The sequence below is a fragment of the Lampetra fluviatilis genome, chromosome 15 (assembly GCF_964198595.1).
Source record: "Lampetra fluviatilis chromosome 15, kcLamFluv1.1, whole genome shotgun sequence".
Taxonomy (NCBI): Eukaryota; Metazoa; Chordata; class Hyperoartia; order Petromyzontiformes; family Petromyzontidae; genus Lampetra; species Lampetra fluviatilis.
Window position 1 is genome coordinate 4255735 of NC_136289.1, and position 13312 is coordinate 4269046.

Sequence of the window (13312 nt, forward strand, 5' to 3'; positions counted from 1 at the left end):
AATTGTAGATGACACTTTATTTACACAGTAAACATTCATTAAACTGCAAAATTTAAACCCAGCGGCTTAATCCAGTGCTGTTTTGGCTGACTATACAAGGACATTGGACTGAACCAAGCAGATTTCTACATGTTTCCATAATTTTCAAATGCCACGTATAGGTTCTGAAATTTGCTAAACGTTTAATCTTGTCAGTTTGAATTTTGTTGCGCATTGACCAATTTTACCATTTTCACACGATGGAATGATGCAAAAATAATAAAAATGTGCCTATCCACTGCTGGTTTATTTTTCTGCACCCTATTCTGCTGCTCGTCGTCGTGTATTGTATAGCACTGCAGCATGGTGATTGCGCATGCAAGCAAACACTGTCCATGCTCCAGCCTGTATGACGTCCTATATCCGATGAGATTGGACGCATTTATTTTGGACAATTTTGATACATGCAATGTCATAATACCATATTGCATGGGAATTTCAATGCGCTGGAATGATGCATTTTCTTTATTATCACGCGACCTAAATTGTTACTTTTGTTCAGCTCGACAAATGTGAGTTGTCATTAACTTAACAGGACTAAGTGTCTCCTGTAATCGTACTCCATTTGGATGTTAACGCGTTTTGGTCAACCTCTTTCAAATGGCAGTGACCTCAACTGCTCTTGGCCTGCCATTACATTGGTCAAGTGAATCCACAGGCATCGATATTAGAGCTCAAAATTAGCGATTGTTGTACAAAGTAAGCCGCACATCACTTGTGTATCACACATTTGAAGACAAAGTATGTGTGTGAAGATACAACGATTATTTTAAAACCTTAAACATTTTAAACCTTAGGACAGGAAAGAATCGTGTCTGTTGTAATTTTAAATTGTGTACATTTACTGTGCAAAAGAGTTTAACTCCAGAATTGTACAGAACTGTATTTCAATAGGACCTTTAATATGCATTCATTTTGATAAATTTAGTATCTTCAGTCTCAAACAATCGATTGACATTTTCCAAATAATTACACGAAAGCCTAAAAATAATGGATGTTCTTAGAGAAAGGGAAAAAACCATGCTGGTACATTTCAAGGATTGGATAATACTGCAGTCTAGGAGATTTCTGGTCATATGGATATAATTTTCTCGTCAGCGTTGGCACGAGACTGCCTTGGTGCCCCGAGTATAATCTAAGAATTGTACCAACTCATACAAAACAGTCGGCGATATCCAGAGGTTTCTTTTGGGTGGCATGCACTCAATTAGCCTTCAAACCACCAAGCTCTATAATGGGTTCTGGACACACTGAACATGTGTTCTGCACTCAAACAAAACCATCTGCTCGTGTTCCCTAATCTTGTTCACGCTGTTTTCATTTTCGTAGGGCGAGAACAGCGAAAGGACATTCCAAAGGATTTTTTTCGCTTAGTAATTTAACAGTCCAGCAAGTTTCAAAAACCAATTCGCCTTTGATCCACAGCCTTTTTGCTTTGCTGTCATAGACCGGCCACCTTGTGTACCCCTGCAAATGGGAGTTAAATGCAACACCATGAATGAATGCTGTAACAGTTCACAAACCCCACTCCCACACAGTGCTGGAACACACCACACCCATGTGCCACCACCCTTCTAATAAAATGTCCTGAGGGACTGAAATGCTCAGGTCACTATTCTTTTTATGGCGATGAGGTCTGTTGTTGTCCACTTGAACTTCACTCCTTGATTCCTTTCCACCCTCGTTGAGGACTTTGGTCTCCCAGGCCGTTTGCTTCGTCTCGTCCCACCACCCATGCTCAACCCACCGCACACTGCAAGGTCGCAGCGCTTCTCTCTCCGCGTCTTTTCTCACACAAGCTCAACTTCGGAATTCCCTCTCAATAATGCAGCTGACACGTTAGGGCCGTCCGTAAACATTTCTCAAAATCCGAATGTCAGAACCACAAGGTACGCACATTCGTGTTGACCTTGGCTGCTTGAGTAGTGCTCAACAGTTGAGGTTGGGATTCCTTGAATGCCTTCTGCTTATGTGGCTGAAACCTTTTATCTCTCTGGCATTGATAAAAAAAAATTATATGCGTGGCATGCATGCATGCATGTACTGTCAAGTCAAAAGTCAAAGTATTGTCCTTCTCCAGTGAGCCACGGGGTGGCACCCATCTTTGTTGGTGGCAGGCACGAAGCCAGAGGTGAACATCACTAACAGCGGTGGCCAATCTCTCCAGACGATAACGTACTTTTTCTTTCAACAATACGGTACATTTTGTATCCATCACAGAGCTGCTTTAAAGCATTTGACCTTGTTTTCCCACTTGCACTCTGATGGTGAATCAAGTGCTTCTAGTCAGAGTGCTGCTTGACCAGAGAAGGCTTGTTTAACGCACGCGTGTCTCGGGCATCTGGTGGTGACATGGCACAGCGGAATCTGGCCAGCCGCCCTGGTTTATTACTGCAGGTGTCATAACCGTAACATACACACCGTCGACTTCGCAGGGGACTTTAAAGATCCCCTTACATCATCGAAAACGAGTAGGGTCACAGTGTTGCCGGCGTCACGGTCCAAATTTACCAGATTCGGTCAAATTACGCTCAAATAATTTAAATGGGGTTGTACGTACCAATCGTAGCCTCCCCCCCCCCCAACGGGCAAGACATGGGCCCACAAGGCAAGGCAACCTTGTGCCCACGAGCAGCTTACCCCTGGGTGTCCCCTCTCAAATGTTAGAATGCTATTTGCTGTCAGTTACCTATCGCGTGTAAAGCAGTCTGAGATATTCCAGAATAAAGGGCATCTGTATGTCAACAAAAACAAATCACGATATAGCCATGCATTTTTTTTAAAGAGGTTTTACCCTTGATGCTAATCAAACAAGTGTTAAGATGTTCATACACCAAATAAAAAAAAACCTTTTGCAAGAAATCGGAGCTGTTTTTGTTGCATGTTCACCATAATTCAGTGTGGTTAATGCAGACGTTATTCCTTAAAAAAGGTTTCTATTTGGTGTATGAACATTTTAACTGCTATTTTATTGTCAGAAAGGGTAAAACCTATTCTTGTTGTTTCATATTTTGATCGTGGCAAAAAGGTCCCACATTATATAGCTATGTAATTGTTTAATTTGAAGACACTATACCTACTCCTCTTCACTCCCTGTGGAGCATAAGGCCGCAACAAGCCCATGCCATGCCACACTGTCTTTAGCAGCTTTCTCTGCTTCACCCCAAGACAGGCTCACGGTCTTTAGTTTGTCTAGAATGGTGCCGTCGCCAGATGGCCTTCGGCCTGCCCCGTCCGTGGTCTTTTCCCTTGTGGTGTCCACCCGAGGGCAGTTTTCGCTATGGACTCGGGTTAAATTCTCAGCGCATGTCCCAGCCACCTGAGTTTGAAGACACTGTTACCCAATAAATAGATTGCGATTTTTTGTTGTGTCGTCCCCACCCCCCCCCAATTACATTACTCAACAATTGCAGGAATTGTGAAATGTCAACAATGTAGAATGTGGGTACGTGGTATTTTTTTTCAGCAGCAGCAAAACAATTTTTTTTCTTGCAACAACAATGCCTTCCGATTAAAAACTTGCTCCTGCAAGTTGCGTTATCTAAATGAAGATCACGTGTGGCATAAAGGCAAGGTGAATTCGGTTGTAACTGCTCTGCCGTAAATCCAGCCTGTAATCTCATTTTGTGCTCTCAACGAACGCCACAAGCCACTCTCCGTGACGATTACGTTGGAATTATACCGACCCAGTTTCTCGGTCCAAAATGGATGACAAATAGAATACAAGTCACATCGTATCTAGTTTGATTGGGTTTTTAACTGTCCTTTATCCAAATATTATTTATATAAATAATTTACAAACAAATTCTCCAGAAACATGCCTTTACTGTATTCTTTATTGATGGATGCATTGATCTGGTTTGTGAATTCTATAAATCTAAGCCACTCAAAGCGTGAGATGGACTAAAGAATCCACAGCTATGGCCCTTTACATGAACCTACACGAGATCACATCACACCTCGAGTTGGCCTTGTGCTCCTTTTGTAAGACCAAATTGAAGGCTGTACGGACACAAGATACGGGGCACATTTTTGGATCAATACTGCAATATATATTTCCATTTACTCAAACGTGTAAGACGTGCCTTCGCTGGGACATGGGAAAATGATGACGGCGTAGACCGCACTTACTTGTACTCCATAAATGCACGTTTCTATTTTTAGAAATCCATGCATGTCAGCCATGTGAGCGTTGTTCAGAACAGGGTAATGGCCAAATAACGACCCTAATACACTCGCTATATCGACAGTGTTCCTCAGTCGTGTCTAATTGAAGCAACTGACTGTACTCTAATATTCTGCCTAATTGTTGCTTAATCCTTAGAGCCTAAGATTACACGCCGGTAATATTCTCATTCAGAGATGCCCCTTGGTCCAAAAACAGTGCCAGCAGCGACAAAATATAAAATAACACAAACTAAAATGTGAATTCTAATTAACCCGGCTAAACCATGATCATCCTAGTAAGATGAAAAAAAGTTTAGTTTTATTGGAATATATATTTTTAAGTGATTTGTTTACCTTTCCTATACTTTGCACTCCTGTCGTGTTTTTGCATTGAATGTTGTTGTAACGAGCTTTATAGCTCATCGGATCCCTCCAGTATATATAAATATTCCGATTTTTATCCTATGATTACGCTGTGTCTCCATCATATGAATGTGGAATTTCCACTGCCGTCTTTGGTTTGCCAGTTTAAATGAGGTCCATCCGAAGATTATTTGAGCCTAGATATTATTTCACTCTTTATATGAAGGAGCGTTCTTCAGCCGTGAAGACTGTGCATTATAGTTATACTGTACTGCTTGGTGGAGAGAGGCAAGAGGGAAGTTACGACCCTCGCCCGTCTTTTCAATTGGCGCAATCGTATCAAACCGGCGACCTCTGGATTGAGAGTTCAGGGCGCTAACCAACATACCCCAGCAGCATCCCGAATGACACGGTACGTCGGTAAGCATTTACATATCAATGTTAATCTGCACTAATTAATAAATTCTATGTACGGCGTCTGTGAAAAAGAGATTTTTTGGCTTATCGAATTCCTCTTGTATGAAGCAAGATTCTGATTCTTATCCATATTTATTGATAATCCATTTTCTCGTTTATCGCAAGCGGCATCTCGGGACCTATGGATGAATACTTTTCCCATCGACTGTGCCACGCAATTGGCGTCTCCAGACTCGCGCCATCAGCAGAAGGTGGCCTGAATACGTTTGGAAATTATTTTGCAGGAGCGTTTTCGCAGCGGTCATCATGAATCTCTTGCGCATTCAAAGCTTTTTCAGAGAGATTCAACGACAGTGGCAATAATGGTTGTATTGGAGAGACTGCGTAGGTGAGATTCCTTAAGTGTGAAGTAATATGCACGATTTTGTTTGTGTGGTTGTTGTTGCCTTCGTTTTACAATGCCCTTTTGCAATTTTGTTATGGGTGGGGAGTGTTAAGTTGCGGGATGAAACGAATGCGATGACACTCGGTTACTGTTCTGAAGTATGGCTGATGGAGCGGTGATGATGTTGATTGTGTGAGCGAGGCAGTTGTGCTGCTGGTCTTGTTTATCTTCATCTTTTTATCTCCGTAGATCCGTTGGCACTGCTCACGAGACTCTCCCATTAATGTGCTGTTATCTGTTGGTCACTTCTCTGGCTGATTGCTGTATTTGTGTAATATAATCAAGCGTTGGCATTATAGAGCCCTTGTAGAGGGTTTTGGGTTTATTTATTCAATAATTTGTGCACAAGACCAACTCTATGTATATTTGCTGCAATACATTCGTTATTTTGTATGTATGTATTTTGAATTGCTTTCACACCATATGTAGCTAACCATGCTAATTGGAGGTGCAGGAGGATGGTCAAAAATGTGTAGTGGGGAAACAGTGAATTCAGTCAGAGAAATGGCTCCCTGCTCAAATGAGAAATATCTTTGAACTCATTTCCATTACTGGCCCTGAGCTCATGATGGAAATTACACATTTCTGTGATTGGGCAGAGTCTTGTCCCGAGGACAACTGATGTTGACGTCCCACAATGTAGTGCTAATTTTGCATCATGAGACCTCCTTTGCCAGAAAAAAGGGGAAAAACCCTATTATTATATTTTTGTACTGGAAAAGGAGGTCTAATGATGTAGATGCTCACCCCGAGCCCTCATTACTTTGATAGTGCATTGTCTTTGAGCTGTACGCCTTTTGGCGTCTTCTGCTCGAGCACCAATTGGGTCGAGGCTCAAAAGAAAGCCGTCCCTTGGTGTGGACCAATCAGTTTCAAGGGCAATGCATATATTATCATGGTGTGTTTTTTGTTTGCATTTTACTGCAAGTATTGTGGTTAATGCAGACATGAATCCTTGTAAAAAGGTTTCAGTTTTGTTGCCAGAAAAAAGGGGAAAAACCCTATTATTAGTGCTAATTTTGTTCACCACTGGGAAATGTTTTTGTTAAAGTCCTGCCAATGGCGATGCAGCAAGCACTGTCACAGCACTGTCCATCCGGATTGCTGTTCCGTCATTGATGTTCAATCATCCGGATGGATGTTCAGTCATTGCCTTTTGGTGGAGTGTTGGCGGGTTTGTGCACGAGCAAACCAATTTGGTAAATGCAATCGGAAACGAAGGCTGAACATTTCCGGCCTAAATAATGTAATATAAAATCTTCGAGTCTCAACGGTAATCACATAAAATTTGACCTGCATTACAGTTCATCCGAAGCCGAATGTTCACACAACTCTTATGATTTGTGTTGACGTTTCCATTCTGACAGCCGGCGGAGGAAGTACGGTGCTGGAACTTGCACATTGACATTTCTATAACGTAATTCGCAAGAATGGGTCATATCTTGTGCTGCCAAATCAGATTTTTTTAAATTGCAAAATTAATCGCACCAAATTGAGAACCATAACAGTAATATTCCCGACCTTGTACTATAATCCCTTCCAGACATAGGTCGCATATCAAATTGTTCTCAGCTTCTTAAATAGGGGACAATGAATTTAACTCATCATTTTTATTTATGGACATTTTGACTGCTAGAGAAATACTGGACCTGTTTTGTGGCTTATGGCATAAAAGGTGAGTTTATCGCTGGGCTAATGATTTGTGTGGGAAAACCACACGTGTTTGGCAAGGAAGTGCGTGGCTTGCATCTCTGATAATAACGAATAGCGTTATAAAGAGAGGACCTCAAAGCAGCAGAGGCTGGGCACTCCCGGCATCTTTTGGGCTACAGGACAGCCATCAGTCCGACATTGTACACAAAGTGTTTGCCACAAATGAACCACAATATCTTACTGATCTTGTCAAGCAGCATAAACCATCATGCAAACTCTGGTCATCCTCGCAGTGGCTTTTGGCTAGCCATCTATCAAATATGGTCACCGCATCGTGCGGCGCTTTCAGATGCGCTTCTACGGCCGTCTGGAACACTCTTCCTTCTGCACTTTAAAATCTAGATTGAAAACTATCTTGTGAAAGAAAGTTGAACATACATACGTACATACACTTTGGTTCTTTCGGTAAAGTCATGTAGGTATAAAATAAAATAAATCGCGACGTTTTGGGCGCAACACAAGCTTTCCCACCTGATGACGGACGCTTGTGTTGCACCCGAAACGTTGTGATTTATTTTATTTTATACCTACGTGACTTTACTAAAAGAACCAAAGAGTATGGATTCCTGCAGTCACGAAAGCTTCAAATCATACGTACTTACAGTTAGGGCGATGCTGCCACGTGTAATCCCGATTGAGTAAATTTGCATGTAATGTTTTTTCCACCATTGCAATGTTTGGCCAATAACCATTACACTGTTTTTTTATATCTCTGCGAGGAATTCGGAGAACCCAGAGGGAACTCATGTAGAACAGGGTGAGAGCATACAAACTCCACACACAGAAAGGTGCTCGGGTCGGGAGTTGATCGCAGGCCCTTTTTGCCGTCAGGTATGAGGTTACCACTGCTGCCCAAGTTAACGCGATGCAAAGTTAGCATCTTAAGAACGTACTTACATTTTTGCTGTCCAAAAGAGGAATTAAATGGTGCTCGCGTCTTGATCAACCTGAGCCATCCATTGTATGCTCTACATTGATTTATGTTGCAGGGACCAATCTCCTTTGGGTTTTTGTTATGCGTAGTACGGAAACAGTATCTACATGACCACTTCTGAAAATGTTGGTCTCTTCTCCACATGCTGTGTTCTCAAGCTGTTCACATGTAGTCAATGACAATATTAATAATTGAAGGGTTTCTTTGTGATACACACTGAACTAAAACAACATCCGTGCAAAGGGAACTGCTGTTATGGTTCAAGCTGAAGGATTTACTTCCAATGCATTTGTAAATATGGTCGAAAAAAGTGTAAATTATTTATGCAGGCTTTTTATACCAAGCTTACGACCATCCTTTTTTCGCAAAGTCACGATGCCCTTCTCCGAATATCGCGTTTTGTTGTCCATGGAGACGAGAGCGAAAAACAATATTCATCTTTTGTTCTAGTTTGTGAATGAGCAAAATACGATTACTCAGCAGGAGCTCGCAATGGTTGGGCTACACCACCTCGTGCATCCTCCACTCTTGTTTTCCCCTCCCTTCCACCCCTTCCCATTAGCTTGCCCACAGCCTCCGCGCAGCCACTCGCGCACGCATGCTCTCTCTCTCCCGTGGGATTATGCAGCAGGGAGCAGCGTTTACGTCACTCGCCCAGTGACTAAAATAACGGCAGACGCTTCGCCGGTGGGCCCCGGCTTTATTCCCGTGCCTTGCCGACACCCGCCGGCGGATGAAAGCCGGCACAATGGCTTTAGCAGCGCGGCCAGAAGGTCTGGGCAGGAGCTAGCGATGCAATAATAACAACTTAAGAAAAACGTTTTTATTTGTAGCGCTGACAGGTCGACGTTTGGTCAGGGTGCGCCTGCTGATCTGCATTTCGGCAGAGTCCGTGCCGATTCATTTCGTGGGTTTGGTCGAGCTGCGTGTTGGGCAGGAACCTCCGGTGGAAACGCCTCTGCTCATTACAGGCCGGCAGCCGCATATATCTTCCCTGCGACTCCTGCTCCTTGGCTGCGTTCACCTGTCGCAAAGCGCCGAGGAAAGGGATTCCGGAAATATCCACTCGCCCGTGGCTCGGCTTTGCTTTGACGCAGAGAGAGGATCGTGTGTGAGTGTGGCCGGCAGAGGGGCGACCTCACAGCTGCCTTCGTGAGCCAAGGCTCCCGGAGATTTTTTTGTCTGTGGCTACTCGCCGTTTTTATGACGACTGACGTCGACACAGACTGAGCTTGCGTGTGAAGTCCATTTATATTTCTTGTTCTGCAGTTGTTATTGCGGTTACTGCTCATAGATGGTTTTTTCCGTTCACATTTTATTCATCGCTGCAAAATAATTTACCTGGTCCTTTGTTACTTTATATGTCGTTGCTAACTTCATTATTTATTACTGTTATTTATTTTAACGGCAACTTGAAGGACGTAACTGCCGACATTATGTCAAAATTTTGTGGTTTGTTTTAACTTTATCCAGTGACCAGCATTAGCAATTTGCAGGATGGTATATCACGTTTGAGGCTCGTTATTTCAGCAGAATACCACACCAACCTTCCATCTATCTTTTGCCATCAATTTGTTGATGCAATTATCTCATCAAGAAAAAAAAGAAATCCCGTGTATGTTTAAACATCCTATCGGCTTCACGTAGACCACTGTAATGGGGTGAAAATATTAGCGATCCGTATATCATTTAGGAACAGTCGACGGTCAAATGCCTTCTAGCTTAAGCAATTTTTCGAGTCATTGATCAATATTTTAAAAAACAACAAGGACCCTTTTTTTTCTGCCGGCTCTTGGGAGGCTATATTTAGGAGACTTCTTCACGAGTGAGTTGAGCACATTGAAGTTCCAAGGAAGCGAGCGCATCTCACCCTGTCAAAGTCCAGACTCTTGAAGTTGGAACAGTCTGTACCAAACATGGCTGGACTCCATGATTCAGGCTTTTTTGAAATTAGTCTCAAGTCCCTGCTCAAGTCATGGAGCTGTGAGTATCCGGGTGTTTAATTACTTTATATTCGTATATATTGTTTACCCATATCTATTCACTGTCCCTAAAAATTGTGTGATGCAAATATTTCGTGTGATATGTCTCTTTTTGTAAAGATTACATAAAAGTGTAAGATTTGTGCAGTGTATGAACATCTGAAACTCAAAATCTGAAGGTCATGAATTTACAATCCGGTCGGGAATCATCTCACACCTTCATCCCTCTGGCGTTAACACATTTATACTTAACCACTGAGAGGAGAGTCAATACAGTACTGCAGCAGAGCTCCTATGGATATGCTGGCCAGTGCCAGGGAATGTGGAATTTGCACCACTGTCTCAGTGACACCGAGAGAGATGAAGTGCTGCCCCTTTGCACATCAGAGCAGAAGGACACTGTGGCTTCTCTTGATAGCTAATACACTCTTTTGAGTCGCCTTCTTGTCAATCTATAAACTGTTACTGCATCTGTTATGCCTCATTTATCCGTAGTTGCACAACAAATAATGTACGCTTCCACCAGTTTCAGAAGTATATTGCGGTTATGCTCTCGGTTGTATAGAATTTTTAAAGGAAACAGCCATATTGAAAGTACTGGAAATAAATTATGTGTTGTAATTTTAAGTCAGGAAGTTTGCAGACATTACAAGTGAATGGGTATTAATTGTTTACAAAATGACGTTCTAATTACAATTTTTTTGTGTTCTAAAAAAACTGACATCCATCTGCATCAATATAGCTGTATTACTTGTCATATACTTACACGCTTTGTACATTTAACTTATTTTGCACAATATGTTGCCAACCGTGCTAATCGGAGGTTCTTTGTGAGATAATTATTACGTTTCTCATTCGCACATGCACACACCCATCATCCTGGGCAATGATATTCTGGGCATGACTTTAAACTACATCGTTGCGTGCCCACCGCGGGTAGCGGACAACGGCCTAAGCAAGGCACCGCTTGATAGCGTGATGTCCTATGGGGCTTGTTCCCCAGTGGCCGTGAAGGCCTGCCAAGAGCCTGCCAAGAACCTCGAAAATGGTGGCCAATGAGGCTGTGGTGGCGTAGGTACTGGGCAGCAACCACATATCCGGCCGGCATCGGCGGATGAGGTCCTCGCTATGTATGTACGCTCGCACGTGCTTTGAACTTCTTTCGCACCGTATGTTAGCAAACCGTGCTAATCCGTTTGTCAGACACAGTGGAGAGCAGTTCACCGGTCACCCGGGAAGCAGGCCCTCGTTACTGCCCTCCGCATCCCCCCCTGTCCTAAAAGTGGGAGGACTACCGTAGGTCATCACCAAAAAGCATGTTACAAACCGACACACCACCTGGGGTTAAAGTCCCCTGCTTTCTACGGCCCTGCGTGTTGGCGTCACTTCGTGTCATGACACCCTGCCACGCCGCGACTTTGTGAAGCGTGGCACCCACCACACAGCCTCTTAGGGGACGCAGCCAGGCTGACCGTGGGCACCTTGCATGGGGCCCAATACGTGACCTACGTCCATCTCTCCTCGTAGCCAAATGGGATGTGTCCTCACCGTGGTGAATATTGGATATCCAGAAGCCGTGGCAACGCGAACTCTCACGCTGCCACATCGGTCAACCGTGCTTACTGGGCAACTCTGCGGCCCTGTCCTGGCTCAAGAGCATGATACGCACACATGCTGCATACACGTGCGACGTCATGCCAGTTTTCTCCTATAACCATTGTTATGTACACATACTGCATACACGTGCGACGTGATGCCAGTTTTCTCCTATAACCATTGTTATGCACACATACTGCATACACGTGCGATGTGATGCCAGTTTTTGCCTATAAGCGCATGCTGCCTGCACTGTGCTTACCCACCAAGAGTGCAGCATCAAGCTGTTTCACGTTACAAATTGAAGTGCTCAATACGTCGCGGGCATGTTACGTAAGAAGCCAGCGATGCAAGCAACACAGGCTTAACCAATACGTGTGCAGTATGCTGCCCAGCATGGTGCTGCAGGGTGGCAGGCAAGCTGGGATCATAGCGGTGTCAACAACAAAGCATCCCTTTGCACTGTACACAGCTGCCTTCATGTGTAACGCAGGCCTGCCACGTTCGATATTGCCAGATAGCCTGTGTGTGGGGAATGGTAATCAGAAGGGCTGTGATGATTGTGTGATGCGCTGGTCTGGCCTGGCCTGTACCCTCGCAGTACGTGAAAAACAAAGCCACAATAGGACTGCTCAATTCCAGGCTGTGGATGTTATTGTCGGGAATGTAATGTCGAGGTAGGGGGGAGGACAAAAAAAGAAGCGCATCTGAAAGCTCGCGATGCAGTGACCGTCTCTGTTCGATGGTTAATAATAATGCTGGACACATCAACAGTCAGTTAAAAATCGTGTTTTATTTATGCCGTGTCATGCACACGAACTGCATTTCAAAAGGCTGTAGAATTTGGAGCACGCGCAGCTTTTGCATGGAGGTGCGAGAAACTGCAAACAAACGGGAAGGCAGCCAGAAGCGGTGCCAACAATTGCCCAAGTTCTGTGGTCCTATATTTGGATGTTTGGCCAACGCCACTAATGAGCGGAGTATCCGCAGAAGCCCTTTCTGTAAACGGCTATATTTGGGTGATTCGCAAAACCCAATGGGCACAACACAGTCCATTGGCAGGGCTTACTACGTGTGGTGGGGTAATGTGTGGATGCTACGACCTCTTCAAAGGAGAAAATATCCACTACAGAGGGTCTCCAGAGCTCCGACAGTGCCATCTGACGGGATAATGCAATGGTTAACACGAATCAAATTTGCAATGTGGTGGTTTAGCATAGCCCAGTTGACTTTGTATATAGATCAGTAGAGTGTATATATTATTTTATCCAAGACAAAAAATTACAGAAGACATTTTTTTTTCCTGTTGTCATATAACTAGCCTTTTGCCCATCCTAGGATGGAAGCTGTAATATTTACGTAAATAAACGTCTGCGTAGAGTTTATTTTTATTTTAGTAGCTTTCAATAAAGAAACGTCAAATTTAAATCGAATTTGCGTCAAAAAATGTCTTGCTTTAGATAGTAATGACGGGGGGGGGGGGCCTCTTTTGCAGTGACGTCACGTACGGATGCAGCACTGTGCTGCGTAGATTTAATTTTGACCGTCACTTTCTGTAAAGAAACGTCATATTTGAAGCGACTTTGCGAAAAAAAATATCTTTCCACTCGACCTTCCGCGTGAGTGTAAAAATCCACCCGCTCATGATTATTTTAT

At 43.6% G+C, this 13312-nt stretch overlaps 1 protein-coding gene across 17 annotated transcripts in view; it reads left to right on the plus strand.

Moving 5' to 3' along the window:
* The window catches only part of LOC144936108 (protein furry homolog-like), a 267791-nt gene that overhangs the window by 87221 nt on the left and 167258 nt on the right, over window positions 1–13312 (plus strand). For 4 of the 17 annotated variants that reach the window (XM_078862972.1, XM_078862973.1, XM_078862976.1 and 1 more), the window contains exon 1: window positions 8732–10061. The exons of the other annotated variants lie outside the window; for them this stretch is intronic. In XM_078862972.1, coding sequence (XP_078719098.1) covers window positions 9995–10061 — 67 coding nt within the window. In that variant the 5' untranslated portion in view covers window positions 8732–9994. Of the gene's footprint in view, window positions 1–8731; window positions 10062–13312 lie in introns of those variants that run through there. 17 annotated transcript variants of the gene reach the window in all.